The 12,025-nt window shown below is 38.9% G+C and overlaps 1 protein-coding gene across 2 annotated transcripts in view; it reads right to left on the bottom strand.

Annotated features, from left to right (window-relative positions):
- GPR158 (G protein-coupled receptor 158) overlaps window positions 1-12,025 on the bottom strand; it is a 178,031-nt gene that overhangs the window by 42,846 nt on the left and 123,160 nt on the right. For both annotated transcript variants that reach the window (XM_079300595.1, XM_079300594.1), the window contains exon 6: window positions 3,904-4,013. In XM_079300595.1, the coding sequence (XP_079156721.1) occupies window positions 3,904-4,013 (110 nt within the window). The remainder of the gene's footprint in view (window positions 1-3,903; window positions 4,014-12,025) is intronic.

The following is a 12,025-nucleotide window of genomic DNA, read 5'->3' on the forward strand; positions in this document are numbered from 1 at the left end:
CCTCTCCTGGCTAGAACAGGACACCATGTCCTCACTACTTCTGCTTCAAGAAGCAAACTGACATCTTCTTTGGGTTCTCTGCTAGCATGGGTCTTCTCTTCAGTAAGATACAATAAGATTCAGTAAGATCACAAGCCAGAGAACCACAGAATCATTGAATTGTTTATGCTGGAAAAGACCCTCAAGATCATCAAGTCTAGCCATAAATCTAAAGCTGCCAAATGAGCCACTAATCCATGTCCCACACTAAAACATGTCTCTAAACACCTGCACACTACCCACATTGATTTTCTCCTCCTTCCTCCAAAACCTGTAGGAAGGTCCACTACTTGCTCCAACTGTACCAGATGGCAAAGCACAGCATTATAATCTTAGCACAGCATTTAGATGAAATGCAGAATTACATCATAGTGTTAACATCTTGTTCTCCCACTAACACTCCCATCCCACCAGCACTGCTTACAAAAAAAGCGTGGATTATGTCATTGTCATGTTTCTCATACCTGAAACATCACCTTCCCCATATCTTCTCATTCTCCTCACTTTCCCACTCTTCTCTGTTTCACTAATATAAGAAATGGAGATTCCCATAAACTAGAGAGCCCATTCAAGGGTTTCCTTTTCCTAAAATATTTGAAAACTATCTTATGTATACACATACAAGTGCATACATTTGTCTGTATGTATGTTACTTTGTTTCATTCTTATGCTTTAGTCCAGAATTAAGGATTCTGTATTAATCCTGATATGAATGTGACAGAAGTTCACATAATATTAAAAATGAGATAACATGTTCATAAAATACAGGGCTTGAAAAACAATATAGAGAGTCTTCAGTTACAGAAATTCAGTTACTGAAAGGTGTAATGCCAGCAGCTACTTTAAACCAAAAGGTTAAATTTGACACATCATTATTTCTTGAAGGAATTATTTTGAAAAATTCATTGTTAAGGAAAGTATTGTATTTTATGTTCATAGCTCTTCATCTAGACTTCTTAAATTAAGCTCATTTCCATGTCCCCATCCTTCCACCCACATAAACATCAGCTCATTATTTTAAAAATGCACAGTGAATAAGAAAGAGGCAATTAAGGATGAGGCACTGTAGAAATTGACTGTGACAGGTGTTCAAAGAATGAATGAGTACATGACTTCCCTGTTCTTTTACTCTTCTTTAAGCACCCGCTTTTGACTTCTTTTCTAATTTCCTCTTGGTGCTTGATCCTAACAAAACCTCTGAGACTTCCTTGGGAAGTGAGGAACTACAGGAAAATTTTAAAAGCTACAAAAACCCCAGGTGTTCTTCCCAGTGACTCCTACTTGGCATTGGTTAACCTTCATGCCCCAGTGCTACTCAATGCACCTCATTTGTTGAGAACTATAGCATTAGACTATCTCATTATCATTAATAGCTGCCTTTACATAATATTGGTTTTCCCATTTAACTCAGAAAAGTCACAAGTTCCTTGCTGGTAATTGGTTCTTCCCCCAGGCAGGACACAGCTTAACTGCAGGAGGGAATCAGTTCTGGTCAGGACTATTTGTGATGTCTGCAGTAAGCCATTCCTTAACCTTGTAAGACCTGTGGATTGAACTAGTTCTGCCAAAATTTTCTACCAAATTTCTATTACATCACATTGTTCCTAACAGCATAATTACTGTGAATGGGTATAATAAACCATACATCTAACTTGACTCGGTCTTTTGCAAGGCAAAGACAAGGCTCTGGGACTGAGATATTCAGTACCAAAAAAGACCACAATGTCACAAATGTAGGAAAGGAATGGTCAGGATATCTGGGTGGAAAACAAAAGATTCCTGGAGAAAGTAATTCTACATTAACATACTGAATAGGTTTTTTCACTCTTTGTGTTACACAGAGAAATACAGAATTATTCAGAAAGCCAGTGATCACAGCAGGGTTAACAGTGAATCCAGACCAGGTTGCTCAGGGCTTTATCCAGTTAGGTCTTGAAAACCTCCAAGTATGGAAATTCATAACCTCATGAGCAACCAGTTCCACTGCTTATTCACCCTGACACTGAAAATGCTTTCCTTGTATACAATACTCATTCATATTGTATAAACTTGAAATCTCCTATTTCAATTTGTCAATGTCTTTTGTTATCCCACTATACACTGCTGTAATGAACACTGCTTCACCTCCCTGTAGGTGTTGGATAGCTCATGTCAGATACCTCCAATGCTGTATTTCCTTAGTGCTAAACAAGCCCTGCTATCTCAACCTCTCTTTGCAGGACCAGTACTGCAAGCCCTGACCATTTTGATGGCCTTTCACTGAACTCATCTAAGTTCACTGACATCTGGACACATCACTGTAGAAAACAGTCTGAGTAAAGGAGAATAATCACTTCCCTCAGCCTTCAGGCTACTGTCCTGTTGATACAATCCAGTCTGCTGCTATCCTTTATTGCTTTGTGATGATCAAGGATGAGGATGTAGTGCATTCTTGGTTTCTTATTCAATTTTGTCTTGTTTGCTGGCCCTGTCAGCACAGGTGTCAAGTAACATCAAACAGCTGAATGAGCAAAGCAGAAGACTTTCTGCCCAATTTTGCAGCCTATCCTCAATATGAATGGAAGATCAAGTGTCCTGTCAGGATAGCTGCTTCCTCACATCATATAAAATCATACAAAGAACCTGTTAGGATAGCAGAACTGCAGTGACAACATGAGCCACCCACATTCTTAGGCTTTTTTATCTATCTGAGCTATAGATGACAAAGCATCCAAGCAAAGTCACCAGCTCCCTCTCTCTACTGCTCTACTTGTTTTACTTTTTGCATCAGAAATTGTTCATCCCAAAAAACACTATGGGGCTGTGGGATTTTCTAGGTCAATTTCAATGCAAATATGTGGCCAGATACAGCATTTTACAATTACAGTTTACTAGCCTAAGTGTACACTTGTAACCAGGGACACAAATTAAAGGGAACTGCAAGAAGGAGCTCTGTTTTAATGGGAAAACTGGGGTTTCCACCTAAAATGTGACAAGTCAATAATGGATCATGAAACACATGATATTTTTAGTTCTCATTCAGTTTCTGAGCATAATATCAAACCTCCTCTAATATGCCAACACAGTAATGAAACTACGATAAAAAGATGAGTGAGCATACTCATCCAATATGTCCAAATATCAGTATACTGCTTATCTCTTTGCTTGAATACAAATGCTTACAGACTATATCAGTAATTTTTTTTATTAAAGTTTAAAGAGAGCAAAGTATTAGAATTTTATCCAGCATACACAGAAAAGGCTTCGATTTTTAAGGGGATGCAGAAGTGGAAATTTAAGCTGGGCCTCTAAATATTAAATCTCTGAGTCCTGTGTAAATGCACTGCCATTCCCACTGCCAATTCTGGGACCCAGAATTTGCCTCATAGTTTTGCTGGCAGGTGCTGATGCTTGTGAGCGTGTAGCTTGTTTGCTGATTGCCTGAAGAAAACAGCCCTTGATTTAAGAGCCAAAAGAAAATACAGTAAGTACATACACCATAGTCTTTGCTTTACCCACCATTGCTGTATCTAAACACTTCAGAAGCATCTCTCTATGAAACACTTCACAGTGAAACTTTTGAACATTATGAATTCTTCTGTATTTTTTATAATCAAGGAAAACACATTCACCTCCTGTGAAAAGGCGTTCTTGCACAATTTAACAGTTTATGTACATATATTTTTCATCAAATCCTGTCAGCATTCATAGCTCCCAACTCAGATTAGTAGCATATAATTTGAGCAGGAAAATTGACTAGAAATACACGGTGGGTTTAAAATCAGAAACAACACTTATTTATGATAATATTTGCAGCTCTTCCATCTAAGTACCCACGCAGATTGCACATAGTCCCACAGAGATGGAAATTAATATGTGAAATACCTGTGCAGCTTGAGTGTCACAGTTCCATAAACAGTAGCAAAGCCCAGAAGACGAACCCATCTTAGGAGAACACAGCGAAATATACTTGGCTCAAAATACAAAATGACAACCTATAGAACAGAAAGATAGAGAGAGCTTCAGTACTGCTTTCATGAGAAAGTATTTCTTCATTCAAATGCAGAATAGTTGCAAAACAGGACAGCAGACACATTTCAGCTCGTACTGCTGTATATTTAGATTTTCTAGTAAAGCATCAGGATGATCAAATCAACCAGCTGGCACAGTTCTAGGCACCAACTCCTTTTTGAAGAGAGCTGGCAAAAGCCCTGTGACAGACTGTGAAGTGACAACACTTTTAAATGCAATTCCACTGACTTTTCTTAACTGAGTGAAAACATGTACCCAGAGAGGAGGATAGAACAGACAAGGACTTTTTCCTTGAGCTATTCAAGTAATGTGCAGCTGGTTTAATTCTGGCTTGATAGGGTGTATTTACTAGGTTAGACTTCAAAGTCACTCCTAATAAACCTAGTGAAATGATAGCTGCTCATTTTTCTCTGTCAAGCTAAAAATGATTGCACTTGCCCCTTTCTACCCAAAATATGAAATATTTATGACACATTTAACTCTTTTTTCCCCCATATATTTCACCTAAGCTATTTCAAATCTCCCTATGCATCACCACTTTCTTAAGGAAAATAACCTTTATTTTTCCACCTATGCATATCTCTAATCACTATAAAAAAAATGTCCTACCAGCCTTTTGCCCTGTCTATCAAGGACCATGCATAAGGACAACACTCCTTAAGCAGGAAGAGAAAGCTATTTCTGTAGGTGTAATGCATAAAGAAGCTTCACTATCAAGTAAAAGACTTCTCTAAAACAGGGTTGCTCAGTGAACTCAGTCACAATTTGAATCAGGAATCCATTATTTCTCATTCCAGCGGACATTGTCCCTGGTGTCCTGAGGTTTGATCCCATATTCCTTCCCACTCACCTGGTCCCACCAGGAGCCTGCTGTTGCAGGGATTTGCTGGAAAATTGCCTCTACCCCATTTGTAGGGACCCTGCTTGGTCCAGCAAACCCAGATCCCATGCAATCAATGTGTCTGACCAGAACCTGGTCAAACAACCCAATGCACTGTAGTACAAATTAATTAGATAATCCTGCTCTAGAGAAAGCAAGCAATGAAACATTTCAGGCCATCTGTCACAGCTTCATTTACAGTCAGTACATTCTGGCAGCAGAGGTAGTATTGTGCCTACTGGCTGCCACATATTATTTTCCTAAGTAAATGCTCTTCTGTGTGGGAATTCAAGTTCAGGATATTGGCTAAAAGCCCAGGACTACATCCTTTGGGTAACACAGACTTCTTTAGAAGAGTAGGGGCAAAAATGGCAGATGTGGGCTGAGAGAGATGCAAGCTGCTGTGCTTCACTGGAATGCTTTTTCATACAGCAAAATCAAAATATTTCTTTTAAAAATATGATATGCTGAATTAAACTGTGCTGCAAAATTTAATCTGCTTTTTTCACTGTTATTGGACTGACACAGAATCACAGAATGTACTGAATTGGAAAGGACCCACAAGGATCATCAAGTCCAACTCTTGGCCCTGCACAGGATACCCTGAGAGTCACACCATGTCCCTGAGAGTATTGTCTCAATGATTCTTGAAATCTGTCAGGCTTGCTGCTGTGACCACTGCCCTGGGGAGCCTGTTCCACTGCCTGACCACCCTTTAGGTGAAAACCTTTTCCTGATTTGACAATGCTTCAATGTAGACATTTTCTGGAATTGGAAAATCAGCTGGAAAACCAAAATGTGTCCACATATGCATGAACATGCCTGGGCAAAAAGGGCATTCAGCAAAAAGTTCCTCAGAAAGACCTGAATGGCAGCAATGACCTCTTATCCTAATATACAGTACAGTAATATACAGTATATACATTAGGACAGCTGCAGAATCAGAGCAAAGTACTAACTTGTTTCCTGAAGCTAGCCAGGGGGTAGAAAACACCATTTCATCTTTGATTCTTCCAAAGGAAAAAAACATTGTCAAAAAAAGACTGGCATACAGAGACCCTGAATATTTCAAAGTTGATTTGAAAGCAGAATTTTTCAGATAATTGAAATGGGAAGGTCTGAAAACTCTCCAGGCATAGAATTTTCCGAACAAGGGCAACAGCTCTCTTTGCCATGCAATCTGACACAGCAATTTCATCTGCTGCTGCTTGTTGAAACATTAACTGCTTGTGTCTAGAAAATCTCATTGATTTGCATTGAATCATTTGTATGAGCAGCTGAGGCATTTGGCTAGATATCAACCAAGAAACCACCATCCCAAATGCAGCCTGGTGTGAGCTGGCGTGGCAGCTCACCGTGAAGGGTGCAGAGGCAAGGCTCTGTTGGAGAGAACTGTTCTCATTTTCTCATTTGAAATAGACACATTTGAACTGCTCTTTCACCTAGGGGTAAAAGTTACTACAGAAGTAAGACTTCATTCAAGTTTGAGTCTCTTTTGGATTTTCCTGTGTTTATATGATGGAGAATCGTAACACTGCCTTCAAAAGAGCCAGCGTCTATTTCCACCTATTCTTGCATGTGCTCTGTCATGGACCCAGGCTTTGAAGAGCCAGGTTTCTATATGTACACTTTGCTCTCCTAGGCACTGCAGAAGGCTATTCTAAGAATATGTCATTCCCACTCCCATCAGGGCTCACCAGGATGTTCAGGAGACTGCCTTCTCTAAGCTCTTGTCAGAATAGTGTTTCTCATAAGCACCATAAATTTTAGAGGCATAATTTTTAAACAGAACAATGTTTAATAGATTAGAGCCAAGGGGCTATAGAAACACTGCCCTGGAAGCCTTGCTCAATTCTTTAATCTAAGTGGAATACAATTCTTGCAAAGAATCTGGTCCAAAGTATGGCTGCTGCACTCCATCCCTCACTCTCCCTAGCAAAAAAACTCTAAAAAACCCCAAAAAACCAAAACCAAAAAGCCCCAGACAAACAGACAAAGAAAAAAAAAAAAAAAAAAACAAAACAAAAAAAAAAACCAAAAAAAAAACCCACCAAAAAAAAAAAAAGAGAGGAACATAAAACAGAGAAGTCTTGGGTTTGTTTCATATCAGCCTTTTCTACCTAATCAAAACCCCCATCCCCTATTGTTATCCCCAGAGCTAAGTCTTCTTCAAGTGACAAAAAATGTGCAGCAAAAGGCTGCTGAGCACCAAGTGAGGAACGTAGGATGAGCACCAGATTCACCCACATACCCAGGCTGCTCTCAGCAGAACAAGGGAATCCCTCAGTTCTAAAAGACTAATCTGCCCACCAAAAATCTGACAATATTTCATTTTCTCTTTTTGCGTTTATGATGCATTAAATCATGATCTTAAAAATTCTGGGAGGTTTTGCAGATTAATGGAACAAAACATCTTTACTGTACATAAAGAAATGTTCTATTGTCAGTTTTGCCAGCTTCTGGAATCCACTTAAATACTAGACATCAGTTTCTGCTACTTAAACAAAAAGATCTGGGGAAAATTATTTGGAAACCAGAAGAAGATAAGCCAAACAGTGGCTGTTCATGTCCCAGTTAGTGCAGCTGTGCGTGAGACTTCATGAACTGTGACTCATCTTTGTCATTTGGACAAATGCATTTAGATGTGTGCTTTTAAGCTCGGTGTGGTTTAAGCTATTACTATCCTTGCCAAAACATTGTTCCAGTAGTCACGCTACCACTTGTGGAGTCAGAGATGAAAAGACTTCCTAAGGTCACCAGCTAAGTGTCAAGTGTGTTTAGAGCTGGAGAATTACGGGCATGAAGAGGGACTTATCTTGCTGACACAGCGATCAGCCGGCTCAGTTATTCACCTGACGTGATGAACAGACACACACTCTCCAAAGACAACAGCTGAAGTCAATAAAAGCACCTCACACATTACAGAAAATTTTTCTTATCTGGACAGGTAGAAAAGTAAAAGTGCAAAGAGAACTAACACTGAACATTCAAAAATATAATAGAGTTCATCCACACAAAAAATTTGGGAATTAATGGGTTTTATAGGCTCAGTGCCATTGCTTCTTAAAAGATAAACGGCATTTAGAAAAATTCTTAAAAAAATAAAAATCCACCTTATTACAGCCTATAATCCTAATAGTGAGCAAAATCATGCATTGCAAAATGCTCTTTTGTCTTTCAGATTAACTTTACTGTGCACATTATAAGATGGTTAATTTAGCCCTTCACCTTGGTACCCAATCCAGGCAAAAATACTTTAATACTACCCCAAGGTGCACTGACTGGGATTCAGTCTGCCTGAATCAAACATATAATTTCTTCTTACACTGTTTAAGGGAGTCTAGTAAATCAGACCTAATGCAGGTTCCACAGATAACCCAGGGGTAAAACAAGTACCTTGAAAAAGTTCAGCTTCATCTACTTGGACAGGAGCTTGGCCTAAAGGTTTCAAGTACACATCTCCATTGATTAGGAAGGCATTACAGCATTTATTTTAGGGAATTTGCTTCACTATACATCAATTAATAACCTGCATTAGGAGGACTAAGCCAAGCATTTTACAGCCAGCTGTAACAATTTTGTAATGTATTTAAGACAAGTATTTTTTACTTTAATTCTTAATCCATAGAAGTCACATGAATAGATCAAAAACTCATTTTCCTCTACAATCATCAAACAGCTATACTTCATGTTGAGAGGAAATGGGCAACACTATAATATCTCAAAAAATCAGAAGCTTTAAAAAAAAAAGAGCTTAAAAAAATACATGTGTTGTCAGTGTTAAAAATCCTAAAACTAAACATGAAAAATTTTGAGCAGGACCTTAATTCCAAAAGAGCCAAAGTGTTCAAAATTCTTGAACTCTTCTGATTTTTACCCTTGTAGAATCATACTAAGGTTTAGGTTGAAATAGACCTTTAAAGATCATCTAGTTCCTAGTGCTGTAGACAGGGATGTTATCCATATTATATAGATGGAAAGGAAATTCAGAGCTTAGAATTTGAGCATCAGCATCATCTGCTGATGGATCTGAGGTGCAAGTCACCCACTCTAGACAAAAGTGATGCAAAAGTAATTATTTTTTTTTTCTCATTTGAAAATAACTAAACTCATCTTAAAATTGTGCTCACTTAACCCAAAGAACTTTACAGGAAAACTATCTACTTTTAAATTGAACTTCAGAATTTTCTGCAAGCACTCTGCACAGTTCAACGCAGGACATGACACAGCTATTCAAGATAATGCCTTTTGGGTTAATTCCATTAACAAGCATCGAGGAGATACTGTGAAGAGATCCATCTTATCTGTTCCACTGCCCAACACCATCTGCCCTTGCCTGACTACAACAGCTGTCTGGGGCTCTCTCCAGGCAATTCTGCTATGCAATAAGCCATCAGACACTTCCTCTCAGTATCCTGCCGTGCTGAGGGATGGGCAGCCTTCCTCCTTCTGCCATGTTTCAGTAGTTTCTTTCAACACACCAAATATCCTGCAGGGTACATCAAGTCACCTATTAATGCCTCAGCCCTAGCACTGAGAAGGAATTTCCTGCTGCAGAGATGCTGCTTGCAATGTTAGATAAGCTTGCCATCCAAACTCCTGGCAGTCTGGCACTACGCTTCCCAGGAAAGGGACTAATCCACTTCTATATGGGCACAGTGCCATCTCAACAGATGGGATGAATGAAGGCATTCATGAGCCTGTGCACACTACGGGCACCACATAGCTCTGCTCAAACCATGAGTCACAGCTCAGATCATCTGCTTAAATATTAGCCAAGGCACAGCTCCTTATCCAGCTCTGTTCCATCCGCGAGTATTTCCGGTGCAGCCACACACAGCATTTCAGAGGTATGATACCAGCTCAATATGTACTTAGGCTAATTGCATGAGAACATTTCCTCCCCTTTCCATCCCATTTTTTTAAACCACGTGTGCTTTTTAAGTCATTACATCTTACTATAATAGGCCTGTGTGCATACAGTACCATCAAACCTTGCTATCCTTGCAAATCTCACGATTTTAAAGCAGAGCTGCACCAGATCATTAACTCAAATGCCTCTGTAAAGCACACATTTGCTGCACAAAACCACAGTAACTACTCAGTAGGTTTTATTCTTCCTCTGAATTGGAACTGAATCAAACTCCCAGTACACAGAATTGGAAGCACTCTGCTGCTGGGGGCAATGCATTTCAGACAAGATGCATGTCACAAGCAAAATCCTAGCAGCCATTTAAGTAAGATCTTCTGGGTTTCTTCATATAAGAAGGCAATTTTTTCCTTACCACCCACATGAAGTCCAGCTTGAAATTCTGCCTACAGAAATTATCTTTTTCCTCCCACTATACTTTCAACTGTGGATATTGGTCTTTCTTTCATTGCCTATTTTATATCTACCAATATATATTAAACCTCTATCTGTGTTTCAGCAAAGACATGTCTTGCCTATAAAGGCTTTTGGAAGACCATGACCCATTATAACCACATAACCACCAGCACCAGTGTAAAATAAAAGGGCAGACTTCTAGAACTTCATTAATCAGAATGATTTGTTACCACTAGGTTTCATTATACAATGGATTTGTCCCTATCAGGCAGTAAAAACAGATCTCTAAAGTTCTTTATGGAATACATATTTTACAGTGGAGCTCATTTAGCCCCCTGAGAGATTTAACAGGATATTAAGCAAACAGAACCTTCAAGATCATTCTGATTTGACAAAAGACTGCATACTTAGAATGTCTTTTTACGGATATGTCTTCAATTATTTTCCCTATTTTTTCTTCCTTCCTCTGGTCATAAGGGAGATCTCAACTAATTACTGACAAGACACACTGAATAGGTTATTTTGAGGAACATAAACATGTGCTTTCCAAGATGCTGTCATGTATCTCCTTCAATTTAAAGAGAAAAAGTGATATGCCACAGATCCTACCAGCTCTGGAAATATTTTTTTATAAGCGACTTGAACACATGGCCTGAAAATGCATTTATTCACTATAAATTCTAGCCTTTGCTTAAGCCTTACTAAAGATCCAGTTTCACTGTTCCTATTTGCTTTGGCCTAGCAAATAGTATTCTAAAATCAAGTAATAAAAACTTAACATGCAATCCACAATGTCTTTAAAAAGAGACATGCTTGCACTCTGTAGACAGATTTGATCACAACACATGAACTTTTATGCCCAACAAGGCCCACACAGTAGAGAAAAGCAATCCAGGACTTTTTCCTAATAAAGGAGAAAACTTTGTCACAAAACAGTTCATTAGCTTATGAGAGACATCAACTGCTTCCCTGGCTGAACTGGTTATAAATCCTAAGGGTTCAAAGGTACTTCAAGTGTCAGTTCACAACCAACAAGAGAAAACAGATACAAAGAAAGACAGCACACCAGACCTACATCCTCTTTGGGGAAAAATAAAGCATAAAAACAAGCATTACCAAAAGGACTAGACCTTTACCCCCGGCTGCTGTGGGAACCCTCTAAGGAACTGAAGAGAAACAGAAATCACCTTGAAACACTGGATTATCATGTATGTTCTTTGCATTTATTTCCAAACACAGAGATCATGCTTAGCATTTCAGTGTAAGAGAAGAAACTATTTAACTTCAGCTGCAAACTTCTCAAATACAATGAGAGATTTCAATGTAATGACCCAGAGAGTGGTGACACTAAACAGGTAAAACATGATCATTCAGGAAGTATAAGGTCTCCCAGCCTAAGGGGCTATAGGCACTGAAGTGCTGGAGGTGAAAAGTCCAGCACCTTAGGGGCAAATATTTATCCAAAAAAGGTGTCTTCTTGATAACTGCTGGTTATTGGATGCTTCCATAGAAGCAGTACAAGAGAGGGAGAAGGTTTGGGTCTCAGAAGTTCCACTGATATCATGCCTAAATGTAGCACAATGAACAAATTACCTAACACTGAAAAATCCAGGCTGAAAAAAAAATCTGTTAGTTTTAATCATGCCCCATGTGAGGCAGAAGATAAAATAAAGTCTGAAATGCACACTATGCTTCTCCTATTCTCACTCAAGTGCACTTCTAACTCACCAGTATCATAAAGCAAAAGAAGGGAGTCCAGAAAGTAATGA

This window comes from Erithacus rubecula, assembly GCF_903797595.1.
Source record: "Erithacus rubecula genome assembly, chromosome: 3".
In the NCBI taxonomy this organism is placed as follows: domain Eukaryota; kingdom Metazoa; phylum Chordata; class Aves; order Passeriformes; family Muscicapidae; genus Erithacus; species Erithacus rubecula.